This window comes from Onychomys torridus, chromosome 3, assembly GCF_903995425.1.
Source record: "Onychomys torridus chromosome 3, mOncTor1.1, whole genome shotgun sequence".
NCBI lineage: Eukaryota > Metazoa > Chordata > Mammalia > Rodentia > Cricetidae > Onychomys > Onychomys torridus.
This window is the reverse complement of record NC_050445.1, coordinates 77,917,396-77,934,599: the sequence shown is the minus strand read 5'-3', so window position 1 is coordinate 77,934,599 and position 17,204 is coordinate 77,917,396. Positions and strand designations below refer to the sequence as shown.

The 17,204-nt window shown below is 38.1% G+C and overlaps 1 protein-coding gene and 1 long non-coding RNA gene across 8 annotated transcripts in view; one reads left to right on the top strand and one right to left on the bottom strand.

Moving 5' to 3' along the window:
• The window catches only part of Magi2 (membrane associated guanylate kinase, WW and PDZ domain containing 2), a 1,436,700-nt gene extending 1,419,554 nt beyond the window's left edge, over positions 1-17,146 (bottom strand). For 2 of the 6 annotated variants that reach the window (XM_036180388.1, XM_036180389.1), the window contains exon 1: positions 16,341-17,145. In XM_036180388.1, coding sequence (XP_036036281.1) covers positions 16,341-16,641 — 301 coding nt within the window. In that variant the 5' untranslated portion in view covers positions 16,642-17,145. Of the gene's footprint in view, positions 1-16,340 lie in introns of all 6 variants that reach the window. The other 4 variants (XM_036180385.1, XM_036180387.1, XM_036180392.1 and 1 more) reach the window with 3 other exon arrangements.
• The window catches only part of LOC118579248, a 63,926-nt gene continuing 62,896 nt past the window's right edge, over positions 16,175-17,204 (top strand). Inside the window, exon 1 of one of the 2 annotated variants that reach the window (XR_004944455.1) lies at positions 16,175-16,512. This is a non-coding gene — a long non-coding RNA (uncharacterized LOC118579248). Of the gene's footprint in view, positions 16,651-17,204 lie in introns of both variants that reach the window. The other variant, XR_004944454.1, reaches the window with a different exon arrangement.

Genomic DNA, 17,204 nt, shown 5'->3' with positions numbered 1-17,204 from the left:
GAACTGGCAAGGTGAAGAAGCTGTGGCTTGTTCTGTCTCTCTGATCTTCCAGTATTCACCCCAATAACTGGGCTCAGGTTTGTTCTTATTAATAAGACCTGTTAAGATTCCTGCTACATATACCCCCTTCACCTCCATTAAAAATACGAAGAAAATCTCCCAGGAAGTGGTGGTGCACACCTTTATTCCCAGCACTCGGGAGGCAGAGTCAGGCGGATCTCTGTGAGTTCGAGGCCAGCCTGGTTTAAAGAGCAAGATCCAGGACAGGCACCAAGACTACAGAGAGAAACCCTGCCTCAAAAAAAAAAAAAAAAAAAAACAAAAAAACCAAACAAAAAACAAAACACAAACAAACAAAAGAGAAGAAAATCAAATGAAGAATTATGATTCCCTGATTGACTTTGGATTGGGACTCTTGCCACTAATACGGAGGACTGGCTTTTGTTATCTTTCTATCCTGTTAGCCTTTAGACTAGAGTATAACAAGAGCATGCTAATATAAGCCTGTTTCTAAGGTCTGTTAATATAAGCATTCCTCAAATGTCCACTGTTGCTATCTTACCCTCATTTTTCTCCTAAGGGGACCACAGCTCCTTATATGGCTGTTGCTATTTTTGTACAAAACAAAGAGTAGAGACTCTTGTGTCTGCACATTCAATACATTTCTGAGCTGTAGACTTATGGCCAACAATGTTTGAACATCAGACTTGCCATCTGCCAAGCCCTCACTCACAGTATGCTACCAGACACCACTTTCTTTACACTCTGTTCTGTGTCATCCTGTGGAGAAAGGTAAAATAAGAAAATCTTCTTAAAATACCAATTAGATAACTTTTAACCTCAATGAACAATCTCCATTTCTAGTGCCTAATCTAAATTATTTAAAGTAAAATATGATTTCTACCAATCTCATGAACATTATCTTATTACTTATTTAGACAGTACTCTGAAATTGGGATATTTTTAAAATTTTTATTTATTTACTTAATTTTGTGCATACAGGTGTATGTCTGTGTGTATGTCTCTGCACTTAAGTGTAGGTGCTGCAGAAGCCTAAGGCATAAGATTCCCCTAGGGCTGGAATTACAGAGGATTATGAGCTGCCCAGCAAGGGAACTGGGAACTGATTAGGGCTCTGCAAGAGCAAAACATGCTCTTATCCGCTGAGTCATCTTCCCAGCCCCAGCAGGCTGCTTTTCTCTACACTTCTCAGATGTGACAATTTTGTTTCTAGAAGAGCCTGAAACAATTTTCATAGGTATCAAATTTTAATCTCTGCAGTTAGTGTGTCTTCATCTACTCTACAGCCATTGCCAAGTGATAAGCCTAAGTCTGACTCAGTCAGTCTACTGTAATGGTTTAAATAGGAATGGTCCTCATATATTTGAATGTTTGGTCCACAATCCTGTGTGGAAGGATTAGGAGGTGTGATCTTGTTGGAGGAAGTGTGTCACTAGGAGTCAGCTTTGAGGACTCTAAAGCTCACAATGTTCTAACAGTTCTCTCTCTCTCTCTGCCTCATGCTTGTACTTTTTGTAAGCTCTTGGCTAATTCTCCCGTTCCATGCCTGCTGTCATGGCCTGAATCTTGATGGACATGGTCTCACCCTCTGAAACTGTAAGCAAGCCCCAACTAAACTGTTTATTTATGAGTTGTCTTAGCCATGGTGACTGTTCACAGCAATAGTAACTAAGACACGTTCCTTGGGTCATTGGTTTCTTCCTGCTTTCCATGCTGCCTCTCCTGAACTCTTACTCAAGAGTTAGAGATAATCTCAAAATCTCTTATACTGTGAGCAACCCTCCAGCCCCTATCTTCTATCTCTCAATATCACTTTCCCACTTGAACTACACTTGAAGGTTTTATGAAACCTTTCCACCCACACTGCAAATGTTGTTTCTAATAGCCACTCTCCTTTTGGTTAAGTTCTAAAGCACTCTGCAGAAATGGCCATGTGTGAATGCTGGCTTCTCAGCCAGTGTTTCTACTGAAGCTACTGAGATACTTAGATCTTGAAGGTGCTAAGCTAATTTCCTGATGCCTGGTCAGTGCATGGGTGAACTGGCTAGTAGATAGTGAAGCCTAATTGGGGAAAGTCACTAGGAACATGCCCTTGAAGGGTCTGATATACAAACACTAACACTCACCTGCCCTTTGCTTCCCTGCTGTCATGCAGTGAACAGCTTTATCCACCAAAAGGTTGCAACTACAGCTCAGGCCCAAGGCAATAGACCCACTCCACCACAAGCCGAAATATCTGAAACTCTGATTCAAAATAACTTGTTTATCTAATTTTGTCACATGGTAAAAAGTTTATTAACACAACTCAAAAGGGTAGGAGGACGCATATGCTTAGAAAAAGTTAACCCCAAGGAAATGGCAGTGAATTCAAGATGACACTCAATTAAATCTTTTGTTTCTATGATCTGTACTCTAAATTATCCTCCTCAGATCTTTTCTTTTTCCTCTTAGCTGCTCTGAAAGCAGTATATTTATTTCTGTACCATCACAATAAATGGAATGTTTTAGGTAAACCCCAGTGATTTCTCGCTACTCTGGATTCTTGGAAAATAAGATCTGATCCTCAGGGTTGCTTAATTGACAGCCCTAGCTTTAGCATGATACAGAAAGGAAAAAGTAACAAGTAAATATTGTATTAAATAAATCAGTCAAAGGATTTTAATTTGCTAGAAAACATTACGTAGTGGGATAATGTGCATTTTGGGGACAAATAAAGAAATCACAGCTCAAATATCTTCCATCATAGAGCACAAACATGCCCCCCCCAAAAAAAATCATCCATCCCTTAGGGTTCACACATTCCAACAAAGCATTCATCCCTTAGGGCTCTAACACATACACACACACACACACACACACCTCAGTAAAGTACTCATCCCTTAGGGCCCACATACACTCACAAACTATCCACCTGTTAGCGCTCACACATACCTCAACAAAATATCCATCCCTTAGGGCTTATGCATATTTCAATAAAGTACCCAGCCTTTAGGGCTTTAACACACACACCTCAACAAAGTACTCACCCCTTAGGTTTTTATCACACATGCTTCAACAAAGTACCCATTCCTTAAGGCTCTAACACACACAATTCAACAAAGCATCCATTCCTTAGGATTCACACATACTTCAACAAAGCACTCATCTCTCAAGGCTCTAACACACATACACCTTAGCAAAGTACCTATCCCTTAAGGCACTATCACACACATCTCAATAAGGCACCATCCTTTAGGGCTCTAACACACACACACACACACACACACACACACACACACACACACACCCCTCTTCACCCATCCCTTCAGGCTCTTTCCATTTCACTTTAACTACCCAACGTGCTTATTGAATGAATATTTGAATTTTCCTTTGTTCTAGTAAGTATTCTTTGGTACATCTGGGTATTTGTAACATCTACTCCACTGAATATAGTACAGAATGAAGGTGACCTCTATGTTTGCCAAAAGCAATGGAAACCTTCCAGGCTTCATCTTCCTGAACTTCTTGGCAGCATCTGTCAGTGGTGAGCACAATACAGCAATACTAGTCTAATTTACAGACTTGCTTTACTGGGTGGAAGCTCAGGGCTTGTCCTCAAACTCAGATATCACAGTGTGTCTCTTCGTTGTTTTTCTGTAATGCTTTTATTAAATAATGACACATTTCCTAAGCTTCTATACAGTAAGTTCTGAACACTTTTTGTATTTAGGGCCGAGTTAGATGATTTCCAGGCACCTCAAATTAAATATACTCCAAATGGTGACTCCCTGTCTTCTGCTTCTGGCAACTGTTTGATTCCCATTTATATCTTAATAAATAATATTAGCAAACATAAACCAGAAAGTATAGGAAAACTCTATTTTCTGTGCCTATCCTACCATCATTACTGTGTTTGAAGGCCTAAAACCTTTTCCTCTTATCACCCATGAACTTCTTAAGTTGCTGTACCTTTATCTTAAATCTGTTTTAACTAGGTATCTTCACTTCCTAATTTGTCTCACAAAATGTTGCTGACACCTTCACTCCCTGAAAATTACTGAACAAACTGACTCTACTAACTCTGTCCTTAAAGCATTTCCAATACAGTATGTAAGGTCCCTTAGATTTGCTTTAGAGTACTGCTGTTGTGTGGCCTTTTTGAAACTGTGGTTCAGTACTTGGAATGACAATATCTACTTTATGGAATCATTTGCAAAATGAAAAAAAAAAAACGTATTCAAAGTGCCTTGAACCCTGTATAACATATAGGAAGTATTTCATAAACGTTTGTTCTTAATAACAATTGCTAGTGAATTAGCATGCACTTGTTATGGTGGCATGGCCTGCTTCTCATTCTGTGAGCTCCTTTCTCATTACTTTCTACATTAAATTCTAGAGTTTGATAATTGGAAACTCTTGTGACAACATATGAATGCTTGAATCTCAATGGTTCTCTATCTTTTTTTTCTGAAAGCATTTTCTACCTTTTTCAAAAGATTACTTACTCAGTATTCCTTGCTCAATGAACATTGCTTGAGACCTAATAGATAACAGGTACCCTTTAACTCACTTACATCTTTTAGAAAATATACTGGATTGAATATTATTATTTATAGTAAATATTAACTAAATCAAATATTAATGTATAATACAAATGCTATATAATAACAATCAGTTATTAAGCTCATGTTATATTCTAAGTGTTTTATATGCATTGTAACATACCATCTTTTTAACATTCCTACAAATATTATATAACTATGAATTTTGAAAACTGAGGAGCTGAGGTATAGACATGTTCACTATAGATTTTTAGAATCACATTTAGATTCACATTCACAGGGCATTGCTATAACTGAGATCCAAACCGTCTTGCTTTAGAACTGTGTACTCTTAACTATTATATTACAATATGAAATGCTTCTGATGTGATCAAGACTCATGAGCCTTTGTGGCATCATTAGCATGGTTCCCAGCACAGAAGCCTACTCAATCTGTGTCCATGATGCTGAGTACTAAGGATTCCTGGTTTATTTTCTTTTCAAACACAAGCTATTTTTTCAACTATTGTTCTGATAATATCGTGAAAGACACCTTTACAAGATGAACAACTCCACACGGGAGGCAGAGGCAGGCGGATCTTTGTGAGTTCAAGGCCAGCCTGGTCTACAGAGTGAGATCCAGGAAAGACACAAAGCTACACAGAGAAACCCTGTCTCAAAAAACCAAAACCAAAAACAAAACAACCTGTCCAATAATGCTTTCCTTACTTACTAACCACCACGCTGGGCAGAACTCAACAAGATGAACAACTCTTCTCATGATAGCTCTGAACACAAGTCACACAACATGTGCCACAGATTGAGGACCTCAAGTGTACAGCTGTCTTAATTATGTTTTTATTAATCTATCTATAGTCTCTAGTTTGGTGCCTGCCAAAAAGTAGGCTACCAACAACAGTTTGTGAATATTCAGTAAATGAATTCTTGTCCTAAATACATGGAGTTGGAACGTTTTGATGAGTCAGTTCATAATTGCATACATTCCCGGATCAATGGCCCATACACTTGTAAACAGTTATATAATTTGAAAATATCTCAAGTTGGATTTGGCATGCATTATTGGTATATTTTTGTAGCTGATTTGCTTTCTTAAATAACTTCCATTTCAGGTAAGGTTAAAACAAATTTGTATTCCTAGTTTTTATTTCAAGATGATAAAGTTTCTTGGGTTTAAAGCAGAAACAGAATTGAGTGAGGTAATGGAGAAATACCCAGAATTTGGCTGAGCTGATATAGTGACAAAATGCATTTTGATGTATTTTCCAAAGTTCTAGTTTTGAAAGACATCAACTGTGCTTACCTCCCAAAATGAAGTTTGGAATTAAATATATATTTTATATTAATATAAACTAGCACTATTTAGCCTACAAATAGTAGAAAACTCAAGCTAAATGTCATAAACATCTTGTGTTTTGTAATATCATAATTGATTCTGAGAGAGGTTGAGTTATTGGTTCCTTATTCCCAAAGTACATCCAAGAGCCAGCGTAGTCTCACTGTTCTGCTCTGTCATCTTCCCATTTTCTACCAAGAGCTCTTCATGATCACAGGATGGCTGGCAGCTGCTTCTGGCCCAACTTCCTGTGTAGGAACTTTCAGACAGAGGAGGGAATAGTATTTTTTTCTATTATTTTAAGAACTAAGAAATTTCTCAGAAAGTCCCCTAAAGGAATTCACCTTACTTCTCATTACTTAGAACTAGATTACAAACCATTTCTTAAGCCAATAACTGGTGAAATGATGGAAGTCCCTCATCTGAATTAGACTAGTTGACATTCATTTCCTTAAACTGAAGACAATCTTATATGAAAGCACCAATTAGCACATCAGTGTGTACGTGTATACTCTTGAATAAAACTGGCATCCTACCAGCAAGAACATGGGAGGAAGCAAAAAAGGAAGTGTATTCTATAGACAACCAACTCAAGGAAGTGTATTCTATAGAAAACCAACTCAAGGAGATGTATTCTATAGACAACCAACTCAAGGAAGTGTATTCTATAGACAACCAACTCCTTTAATAACTTTGTGGCTAAGCTGAAACTAAAAAGGTATTCAGTTCAAGCAAACTGCCTTCGATCAGTACTAAGAGAGTCAATATTCATAAGAATAAAGGTTATCATGATGCTTTCAACACAAGAGGATGAGGATGCTTCAAGTAAATGTCAGGGTTGGTTCATAGTTACTATATTGGAGCTGGGTAGGGAGCAGGAGTGTGGTGTGCCACTGTGTGGACGTGAGAGAAGAGACAATAATGTACTGCACATTTCAAAAGGCCTCAAGATGTACAAAGTTTCACTACAATAATATTTTTGAATATACAGATGTATCTAACCTGATTTAAACATTGCACAATGTACTTGTATTAAAACATAATGCAGCATCATTTCAATATATACAATGTTTATGCTTAAGTTTATCAGCTAATAATAAATAAATTTAAAAGCATGGAAACAGAGAAAAGAGATTTGTGAGAAAATTCAAAATGACAGTTTCTTGTTCTATTATAGTGACTGAAGGAATTGCCAAAGATGTCATTAATTGTGTAGATTTTAATAGTTAATTTCCAGTAGGTACACTGTAACAAGTTCATAAGCAGTAAATTGATTTGCCACAAGGAAATGGTTTCACATTTAAAATACTAATGTAAGATAAAGTAGGGTTGGGGATTTAGCTCAGTGGTACAGCGCTTGCCTAGCAAGCACAAGGCCCTGGGTTCGATCCTCAGCTCAAACAAAACAAAACAAGATAAAGTAGCATTGTCTTTATTTCATGGCAAAAATTTTTAGCAGCCTTGATAATTAAGGTTTCTCTTTTATTTTAAATTTTAAGCACTAATATTTTTTGGGATTAAAATATAGAAGTTTGGCATAATTTCATTTATTTTAAATAATTGTATTTTTAAATTTTCAATAAGCTACATATTTACATTATTGGATACAAATCTCCTATTTATCTCTGAAATATTTAAACCAATTAAAATTATAACTATGCAAATATATTATCCAGTCCACAAACAAGCATACCCTTAACTGTTTATGTCTTTGTTGGTATTAATGTTAAGATGCTATCTGGTATTTTTTACATAGCTCACTATCCACTTTTTGATACAATAAATAAATCTAAATATTAAATTTGATTTGTTATAATTTCTAAAAGCCTAACATATATTATAGAAATACAAATATTTGATTTCTTTTGTTTTTATGGTCTGCCACTATCAGATTTACAATTTTGCTCACACTTGAAATTGGTCTGTTCTTGGGATTCTTTTCCACCTATTGAGTTGCCTTGTCTGGCCTCAATATGAGAGCTTTTGCCTTGTCTTACTGTATCTTGTTTAGTCTGATTTAGCTGTTGTCTCTTAGAGGTCTGCTCTTTTTTGAAAAGGAAATGGAAGGGAGCACATCTAGGGGAGAGGGTACCTTGGGGAGAGCTGGAAGGATGGGAAAATGTGGTCGGAATGTACTGGATGAGAGAAGGATCTATTTCAATAAAAATCAAAAAATAAAAAAGAAAGAAAATTAAGTCACTAAGACTGTATGTTCACACACATAAATTCTTTATTTTACAAATTCTTTAAACTGAGTCCTTCATATTTGTGTGTGGCCATACACATGTATATCTCATGTGTCCCATGAAGCAGGATACACTTCAGTTCACTGGGGTGACGTCTGCACTGAAGAGAAAGAGAGCACAGACTTTTCCAAGAAGCAAAGATGGGGATCCAGCTACAAGGATAAGGACTGTTTCAAAAGAAATGGTCACAAAATGCATTTCATTGTTTTAACTTCAGATGCATAAGACCATCTTTGACAACATTCTTGTTCCTCCAGAAGGAAGATCAACTTCCTTCTGTTTAGTTAACACAGTACTCCCTTTGGTACCAGATTTTGCTGCAAAGACAGGATTAGAATTATCTGTACTCAGTATGCTTTTAGAAAGGAACCAAGCTGTTTGGAAGGGTTCAGTAATGATTTAAGCCTAACCAATTGCTATTTTTTTCAAGAAACTTTGTCCAGTAAAATGATGCTTTATCATTACAGTGTGGACTACAAGAAAAGGCAAACCCAGGGTCAGAATCACGCTGGGACACAGGAAATTTCAAATATAAAATTTTCTCATGCTTGAATTCCAGCTAATCAGATTTTAATCAGCTTAATATGTTGCTAGGTTAATCTGTGGGTTTCTAGCACTAGTCACAATGGTATGCATAAGTGCATACCAAATAAATAAGTACCTCTCTCTCTATGTCAATGTAAACTATTAGGGTAAGCAACACATCTCATGTTTAAAATGAGAATTAAGTACTAACATAAAATCACCTTTTGCAATTAATATTTCCCTCAATTATCTGTAACTGGTTTAGTGATTGTGTGGAGTATAAAGTTTTTGTACTGTCCCTTATCCATGGTAGTTCAGTGTATAATTTAGGAAACATGTTTTTTAAAAACACCTGGTAATGAATTGTCATGTAAAAAAGTATTCAATTAAATGTTTACCATTTAACATCTTTCCTTCATGATATTTCACAGTATTGCTTTAGAAAAATCCATTGTTACTTAAGAAAATTTATGTGACTTAATATATATTTCTTTAATTAAAAGACATCAAGGATCAAGAAATTTTTCCAAAAAGTTTAGAATTAGGAGTATCAATATGGACAGAATTTTTTACTTTGCAGATAAGGCTTACTTAAACTGCTTTCATAGATGTGTGTATTGCTATTGGATATACTTATGAACTGTTAAGGTTCTAGTAGTGTTTTTTTCAAGTAAAATAACTTCAAATGACACAAAAGCTCTAGGAAGTTCATGTAACACAAAAAATGGAAAATATATTAGCCAAGGTAGAGAAAGCTATTTAATAATTATTAAAATATCTTAAATAAGTCCAGTAACTTCTTTAAAATGTTTCCTAATGTGCCTTGGAAAAAGCTCTATTGGATGCCACTGGTGTGGCATAGTTAGTAGTCAAAGAAGAAAACCTTAACTGTTTTTTCCAGATTAAATTGGTCATAACTATATACTAAGCCTAAACTAAAGTTTTAAAGTCATGAAAGATTTATCCTCACAACTCTGTCACAAGAGTTATTTAAATGTCAATGATTTGCCACAATGTAAACAACTTTGGTAATTGTCTATGACATGATCATTGCCCAGAAGATACATGTCTCTTTTGGCTCTTCAGTTAACTGGCCTTGGTATTGATGGATTTATCACTAAATTCTCTGTGTGACATAGTTCATTTTTATCAAAAGAAAATATCATCACTTATTGGAGACAAAAGAGGAAAAGTTAAGGCCAAAATATGAGTGAAAATACCAAGAAAGCTGTAAGACTGTGTTATCTGATTCTTGTCATGATAAGAAGTCAAGGTGTAGCTAAGGGAGATTTTAAAAATCAATATTTGACACTGAAACTAGTGAGAAGATTAATTCAAGTAGTGGGAAAGTCACTAGAGTTTTATCCACAGAGATATTGTGGCTATGATCATCTTTAGTAACATTTGCCTATATTGAGGCAGTGTCATTGTTACAAACTCATTGTATATTTTGTTCTGGATTTGATATAATTCCCTTGTTATATACTGTTGACTATGATCACTTATTCTGTTTTATTATAGCTCCTCTTGAAAAGAAACTTAATTTTTAGCTATGAAGTAGAAATTCCACTAACAATATGATCTATCTGGTTGGCATGATGTTTAAGAAGCATAAATATATTTTTAAACTAAATGCTTCTCAGTATGATTTCACTGCTTGTCAAAATTATAGTAAACACTTTAGTATTCTCTAGCTTTTTAAGGGGGAAAGATATGCACAGAAGGGCATAATTTATTGGGCAAAAATAAGTTCTACTTAAAGCAATGAGTCTTCAACCTGTGGGTCACACCTCCTTTGGGGGTCAAAGACCCTTTCACGGGGTCACGTAAGACCATCAGAAAATACAGATATTTACTTTATGATTCATAACAATACCAAGATTACAGTTATGAAATATCAATGAAAATAATTTTATGGTTGGGGGGTCACCACAACATGAGGAAATGTATTAAAGATTTGCATCATTAGGAAGGTTGAAAACCATTGTTCTAAAGTCTAAGTATAAAAGAACAAATCCTTACAAATAAAGACATCAGCAAAACTTACTTTTAAAAGGTAAAAATATGTCCCACTGATTTAATGGCAACATTCATCAAATAAACAATTAAAAAAATATTCTACAAAAACACTAAGACTACAACTTAAACTAACACGCATCAATTAGAAATTAGTTACTTTTTGTTGTGATTTTGTGTGTGTGTGTGTGTGCTGAAATGTGGTGATATATTATTTGTATGTTAATAAATAAAATTTGCCTGGGGATCAGAGGTCATAGACAGCCATAAACAGAAGTCTGGTGGTGGTAGCACACGCCCTTAATATGATCACATGGCAGGCAGAGTCTCTGTGTGTTCAAGGACACAGTCAAGTGTGGTGACACACGCCTTTAATCCAAGTACCAACCACAGAGAACTGGAGGTCTACATAGACAGGCAATGACGAGGAAGTGATATGGCTGGGCTTAGAGCCAAAGAGAAGGCAGAACAGGAGGGCAATAAAGGTGCAGGTTGGACAGGAAGAAGCTGGTTGGGTTCTCTTGAGGGCGGTGTGGTAAGTAAGGTTAGCTGGTGGCTCTTACTGTTACTCTGATCTCTATGGCTTGCACCCCTATATTTGGCTCTGTGTTTCTTATTTAATAAGACTGTTTAGTACAATTTTTCATTTTCATTTCCATATCTAATCACAGTTAAGAGAAAAAATATCTTGAAACATAGACCTAGAAAGAGGGTTTGATTCTCAGGAGCTCACAACTGCCTGGAGCCTCCAACATCCTTGGCCTACACTGGCATTTGAACTCCCTTGCATACACACACACACACACACACACACACCACACAATTTAAAAAATAAGAATATCTTGAGGATTAAAAGTGAAGAAAGTAGCTCAAAATAGCCAACATGTTTAGAATAAGATTTGCTAAAATTTACATAACGCTTACTACCTGCAAACCAAAGCATGATTTATATGTGTAACTTAGCTAATGATTATTGGCAATACTGGGGCTAGAATCCAACCAAGATATTACACATGAAAGGTAGTTAATTCCAGTAGATTACACTCCCAGCACTCATTTCATATCCTTAAGAAACTGCTACTTACTCATTTAGGAAACTTGTTCATATAACTGTCATGAAAAGCATTCTCAGGATTCAAAGCCAGATAATCTACAAGGATGATCACACATTTTCCCACTGCTGCCTCCCACTTCCTAAAGGAAATGATACTACCAGGTCCGCTATGCATTTGAAAGTCATTGTTTAAACTGCAAGCAATAAGAGATGTCATTTGTGCAAACTTTTCTCATTATGAAAGTGAATGTGTTGAGTTTCCAGCATCTAAAAAGGAAACTGAGCATAATGAATGTGCCAAAAAATAAATTACACAGTGTAAATGTTAAGAACAGAAATGGTGGCACTTAGATTCTTCAGCTGGCATTTCACCCCAAGACTATTCTCATTTAAAACCTTCACTCATGAGAAGAGTGAATGTTCATGTTTCATATTCAAGGCCATGCCATTTAAATACTAAAAACTGTCTACAGACAGTCAAAAACCACAGTGGCATCTTTCATAACTCTGTTTAAGCAGAATTCGTTATTAACCAACGTTCTTCTAAAATAGTTATGATAAAGACATGTGGATACAGCTCAATAGCAGGCCATTTGTTAAAAACATAGAAGGCCCTGGGTTTGAACCCCACCACTAGATAAACATTATACTGATCAGTAGAGTAAAGCAATTTTATTATTTTTGAATAAAAAATCCATATAACTCGCATTGTACGGAATCAAATCAATTTTTACAGGCAAAAAAATATGACATACTTTGCCTTTCACTTTCTAAATTAAAGGCAGCATGGAAGTTTAACACGTGATATTAGCCTGAAGTTAGGGAAGAAGAAGGTGTGATTCTTACTAAATGTGACTCTACGTCTCTTTGAAGGTGTCTTTGAAAGAAGCAAAAGGAGAGAGAGTGATGTAGATCTTGTCTAAAAATGAAGTTCAAAGGCTCTTAATAGTCCACCTTCCACATGGAAAGAATTACAAAAGTTTTTCTTTTTCCTTTTATTTTCCATTGTGAGATATTAAATGGGAAAATGTATCCAGGCTATGTAGGTCCCTGTGTGGTCTGAGAGGCACCAGGAACCATAGACCAAGGAATGTAGGACATGGACATGACAGTCTGTGTAACTGGCTGCTGTGAACTTTAGCAGCAAAGTTAAAAGAAAGAGACAAAGAGGAGAACATTGACCACTTCAGTTTATATCTCAGAATCACCCAAGAAGCTCTCTTCACAGGGTCCTATGAAATCATGTGAACATATGTAGCATGGCTCACTTATAATTAAGTCTCTTCTTGGTAAGGAACATTTATTATAAACAAAAAGAATAGTTCACAAAATCAACAGAATATCACCAATATATACAAATCATATTTTTTATAGAGTTTATTCTGTGGGTTAAAAGATGATGAAATAAAAAAGAGAAATCTGTTGAATTTTGTTAAAAAGCCTTTTTAATGGGTTTGAAGTCATTTAAACAGTTCAGAAAAACAAACACCTGTCGTCTTTAGTATGCCTCAAAATATTAATTTCTCACTGTCCTTAAAAGTTAGAAAAATCAAAAACTAGGATGACTATAATGTAAAATTAGCCAAAAGTAAGTACACTCTGGAAAATTACTTCATTTTATCTGAGGTATATTTTACTAGTGCTTTTATTATACTTATCTTCATTCCTAACAAAATCTCCATTAGTTTTGCTATAACCACGCATGCAGTTTCTGTATAATGTCCAATATTTGACTAAATATTTTAAAATCAATCTCATTAATATTAAAAAAAAAATCTCCAAACAAGTCATGTTTAAGTTCTCTGGATATGCTATATTTTCTTCTTTTCCTTGTTTCTCTCCAGAAATATCACTACTGAGCCAAGAGACTCTACCCAATTTTCAAGCAAGTACAAAATGCTATAAAACCCAAGAAACATAGGCTCTATATTTAATGTTCTGAAATTTTCATTTAATCATAATTTCAATTAAATAAATTTAACCACCACTGATAAAAGAAGAGTTTCATAAAAGAATATATGTAAATCACTACACTTAAAGAAATATACAAGAGGATTATAGATTTTTCCAAAGTTATTAATTAATTAAGCAATTTACTTCTGTCCATTGTAATTCAGTAGATGAATAATTACAAATGTCTATCACTGGATACCCGGAGGCTGGATACCCAGAGGCTGATAGACCAAAAGTTAACATATACTTTACACTTAAGTATCTCACTTCATAAAAATACATTCCCTGGATCTGAAAATCTATACTCTTCCTAACAAAACACAACGCAGAAATGAATGATCAAGATCGACAGTAGCTAAGATCATGGCCAGGCAGGAGTCGTCTCCCACAGGACTTTCTACTAAGGGAAACCTCAGCTTACAACATCGTTTATAGCTTTGCTCTGTTAGAGATCATGATTCCCCAAGGTGAAGATTTTTCAAATTTGTCATAGTTTTATCATGTGCATTAACACAGAATAGTCAGAATTTCATTTCTTATCTCAGAGTCTCAATTTGCACAACTTTTATGCCCTCATTTTTCCAATGTCTCTCTGGATTTAAATTACTAAATTTCTAATACTGGATCTTTTCTTTGTGGGGAGGGGACACACATTGTTTAGTAGAATTACAAGTTGGTCAAATTCTACCTCAAGATACAGGCTGAATAAAATGTATCATTTAAGAAGAGATGATCAATGAGAGTAGTATAGAACAATCACTCGAGTAGACTTAGGCTGGTGAAACTACACACCACCAAGGCTTATTTCCATCCCTGTGACCCATTGAAAAGTAGGGAAGAACTGATTCCCAAGGGTTTTCTCTGACTTCTGTATGCACACAGTTGGCATATCCATCCATCCATATATAAACCATACATACATAAATAAAAAATAAATGTTTAAAAAGCATTAACTTTTGCAGTTACTTTCCATTACAAACACCAATATTGTTACCATAAAACCTTAGTTGGTTAATTATAGTAGATTTCTTGGACCCTAAACTTGAACTTCTCACTTGTTATCTATCGCTATTATGCACTATCCTGACATAAAGTGTGTTAGCATAACTCAGTGAATTTGGGTTCAAATGACATCACATTGGGAAATTCCAGGATACTCTACTATCTACCTCATCTTCTTTCATGCCATACAATACTGCATATTTATGTTAGACGACCTAAAATGATACACGATGAACACTGGAGAATTCCAATGAAGATGTTTTCTTCTGTGACAACTTAGCTTTAGAAGTTTATGGACCTTCTTTCTCTCGTTTGCTTTGAGACAAGCTTTGCTGGTTAAATTTATGCTGAGAAACAACTGCTTAGTGTTTCTTCATAATTGGATCACAGCATTTAGTGGCAATTCAGAATACAGTGATTCTCGGAATTTCAAAGCTGGGGCAGGACAAAGTAACAACAGATAATAATCATTATACCAATAATGCTTATAAGTGTGAGACCCATTTGTAGTCCGTGCCACCCAGGAAACTCTATCACCACGTGTGGAAAACAAAGGCACACTACATTTTGTTGAAGGTGTCATCAAATATAACTTTTATCTCAATCTTTCCTCCCTCAGGACCACAATTTTCTTTCAAGCAAAGACAGTGGACAGCTCAGCAAGATGCCAATCTCTTTAAATCCACATCACAGCCCTGGACGAAACTCATGAAAGCCAGGCTAGAAAACAGGGAGTCTGAGCTGTAACCAGCTTTCAACCCCATCCACCTCCATGCCACAAACACGCCCCCAGATCTGGAGCTAGAAGAGAGCCCAGCCACAAAGGAATTCCATTCAATGAGGAAATCCCAGTCAATGAAGAGTCCTTTGGGGAACCCTTCTAAAGCTGCAGTCTGCCTCCCCCTCCAACACTAGCAAGCTCTCGAGAGCTCCCAGCTTCTTAGGCTCTGCTCCTCCTCCCGCCTGCTGGCTAGGGGCGATCTCTAGGGTTAGTCAGTCCGCACGTGACTCTCAGTGCCCACATGACATGACCATGGGCGGGGGAGAAGGACTAGGGAGTGAAGCAGGGGAAAAGTTACCGAACACTGGTCAAAGCATCCAAAGCAATTTGTCCCTTTCCTTCCTGGCCAGCCAGTGCTCAGAGATCTCTAGGGAACTGCTGGGGACCAAGAAGTCTCCAGACCAGCTTTGGATATACTCCAAGCGTTCTCCACTTGCCCCAGGGCTCAGAACTTCTCCCAACCCCAGTAATGACTCCTCTGCACCTCAAATTGCCCCATCCTCCTTTCTCCTTCCCCTCTTGCCTCCTTCCTTCCCCGAAAGCCCTATAGCCACTGTGGGCGATGCCACTGACGCACATTCTATTTGGCCCAGGAGATCTGAGGAGGTCAGACAAGGCCAAGCACCTTCCAAAGGGGAGGATCCAACTACACAAACTAAGTTGCTTGCCACACTGCCACCTGGCTTAGCCCGCCGACCAGCCCCCTGCCCCGGTTCCACTAATGCTCACTTCACAGTTACAGTGCTCTCTGGACCCCACCCGGCGGTGGCGCAACATACACCCAACACGCGCGCCCACCCTCTCCTTCCTTGCCCTCCCCACGCAGGGGTCCCACCGCCGGGCAAAGCACCGAGCAAGCTGCGCTCACCTTGCTTGACACACTTGAGCCGGAGGGGGTCCTTGCAGTGCTTGATCACGGCTAGAACGTCCCTGATGGTGAGCCCCGCCACGGGGGTCTCGTTCACCTCCAGCAGCAGCTCCTCGGAAACCAACTTGCTGCCGCTTTCATAGGCCACCTTGCCAGGCTTCACCTCCCCCAGGTAGGGGAACTGTCCGTTTTCGGCTCCCCCCTTCAGTTCAAAGCCCAGCTGGCCCTCCGGGTTCCTGCCAATGACACTCTCGTGGACTTTGCTAGTCCAGTGGCTTTTCTTTTTCAAGCTTTTGGACATGGCAGTAGGGTGAGTCGCCTCAGTTCCTGAGGGTCCTTTGGGGAAGAGGGGTTGGGAGTCAAAATCGGGATGGAGGAGCCAGGGGGCCAAGGGACGAGGGTGGCAGACTTTGCCTTTCTCCCCTCTGCTCCGCGCTTTCCCTCTTCTTTGGATGGAGTGTGGCGGAGGAAGGGGGAGGATGAGAGGGACGCCTGGGCAGAGGTAGGAGAGCTTGGGTGAGGTTGTGCTGTCCCTTGAATGACACTCAAGGCTGTGGCCCCGCAGCGGAGGAAGCTGTGGTGGCGTTGGCGGCGGTGGCGGCGGTGGCGGCGGCTGAGCCAGCGCGAGCAGTGGCCGAGCTGGTGAGCGGGTGGCGTGGGGGTGGGGAGAAGGGTAAGGATGCCGGGGGCCACTCCTGCGTGCTGCGAGTGGGAGCGCGCGCGCGCTCGCCGGCCTCTGTGTTGTTAGCCGATATCCATGGCAGCTGCAGTGGCAGCGGTGGGGAGCGCGAGTGTGTGCGCGTGTACTAGTTGTACTGTACTGGCAGGATGCGAGCGGGCGGGGAGGGGGATGCGAGCCGAGGG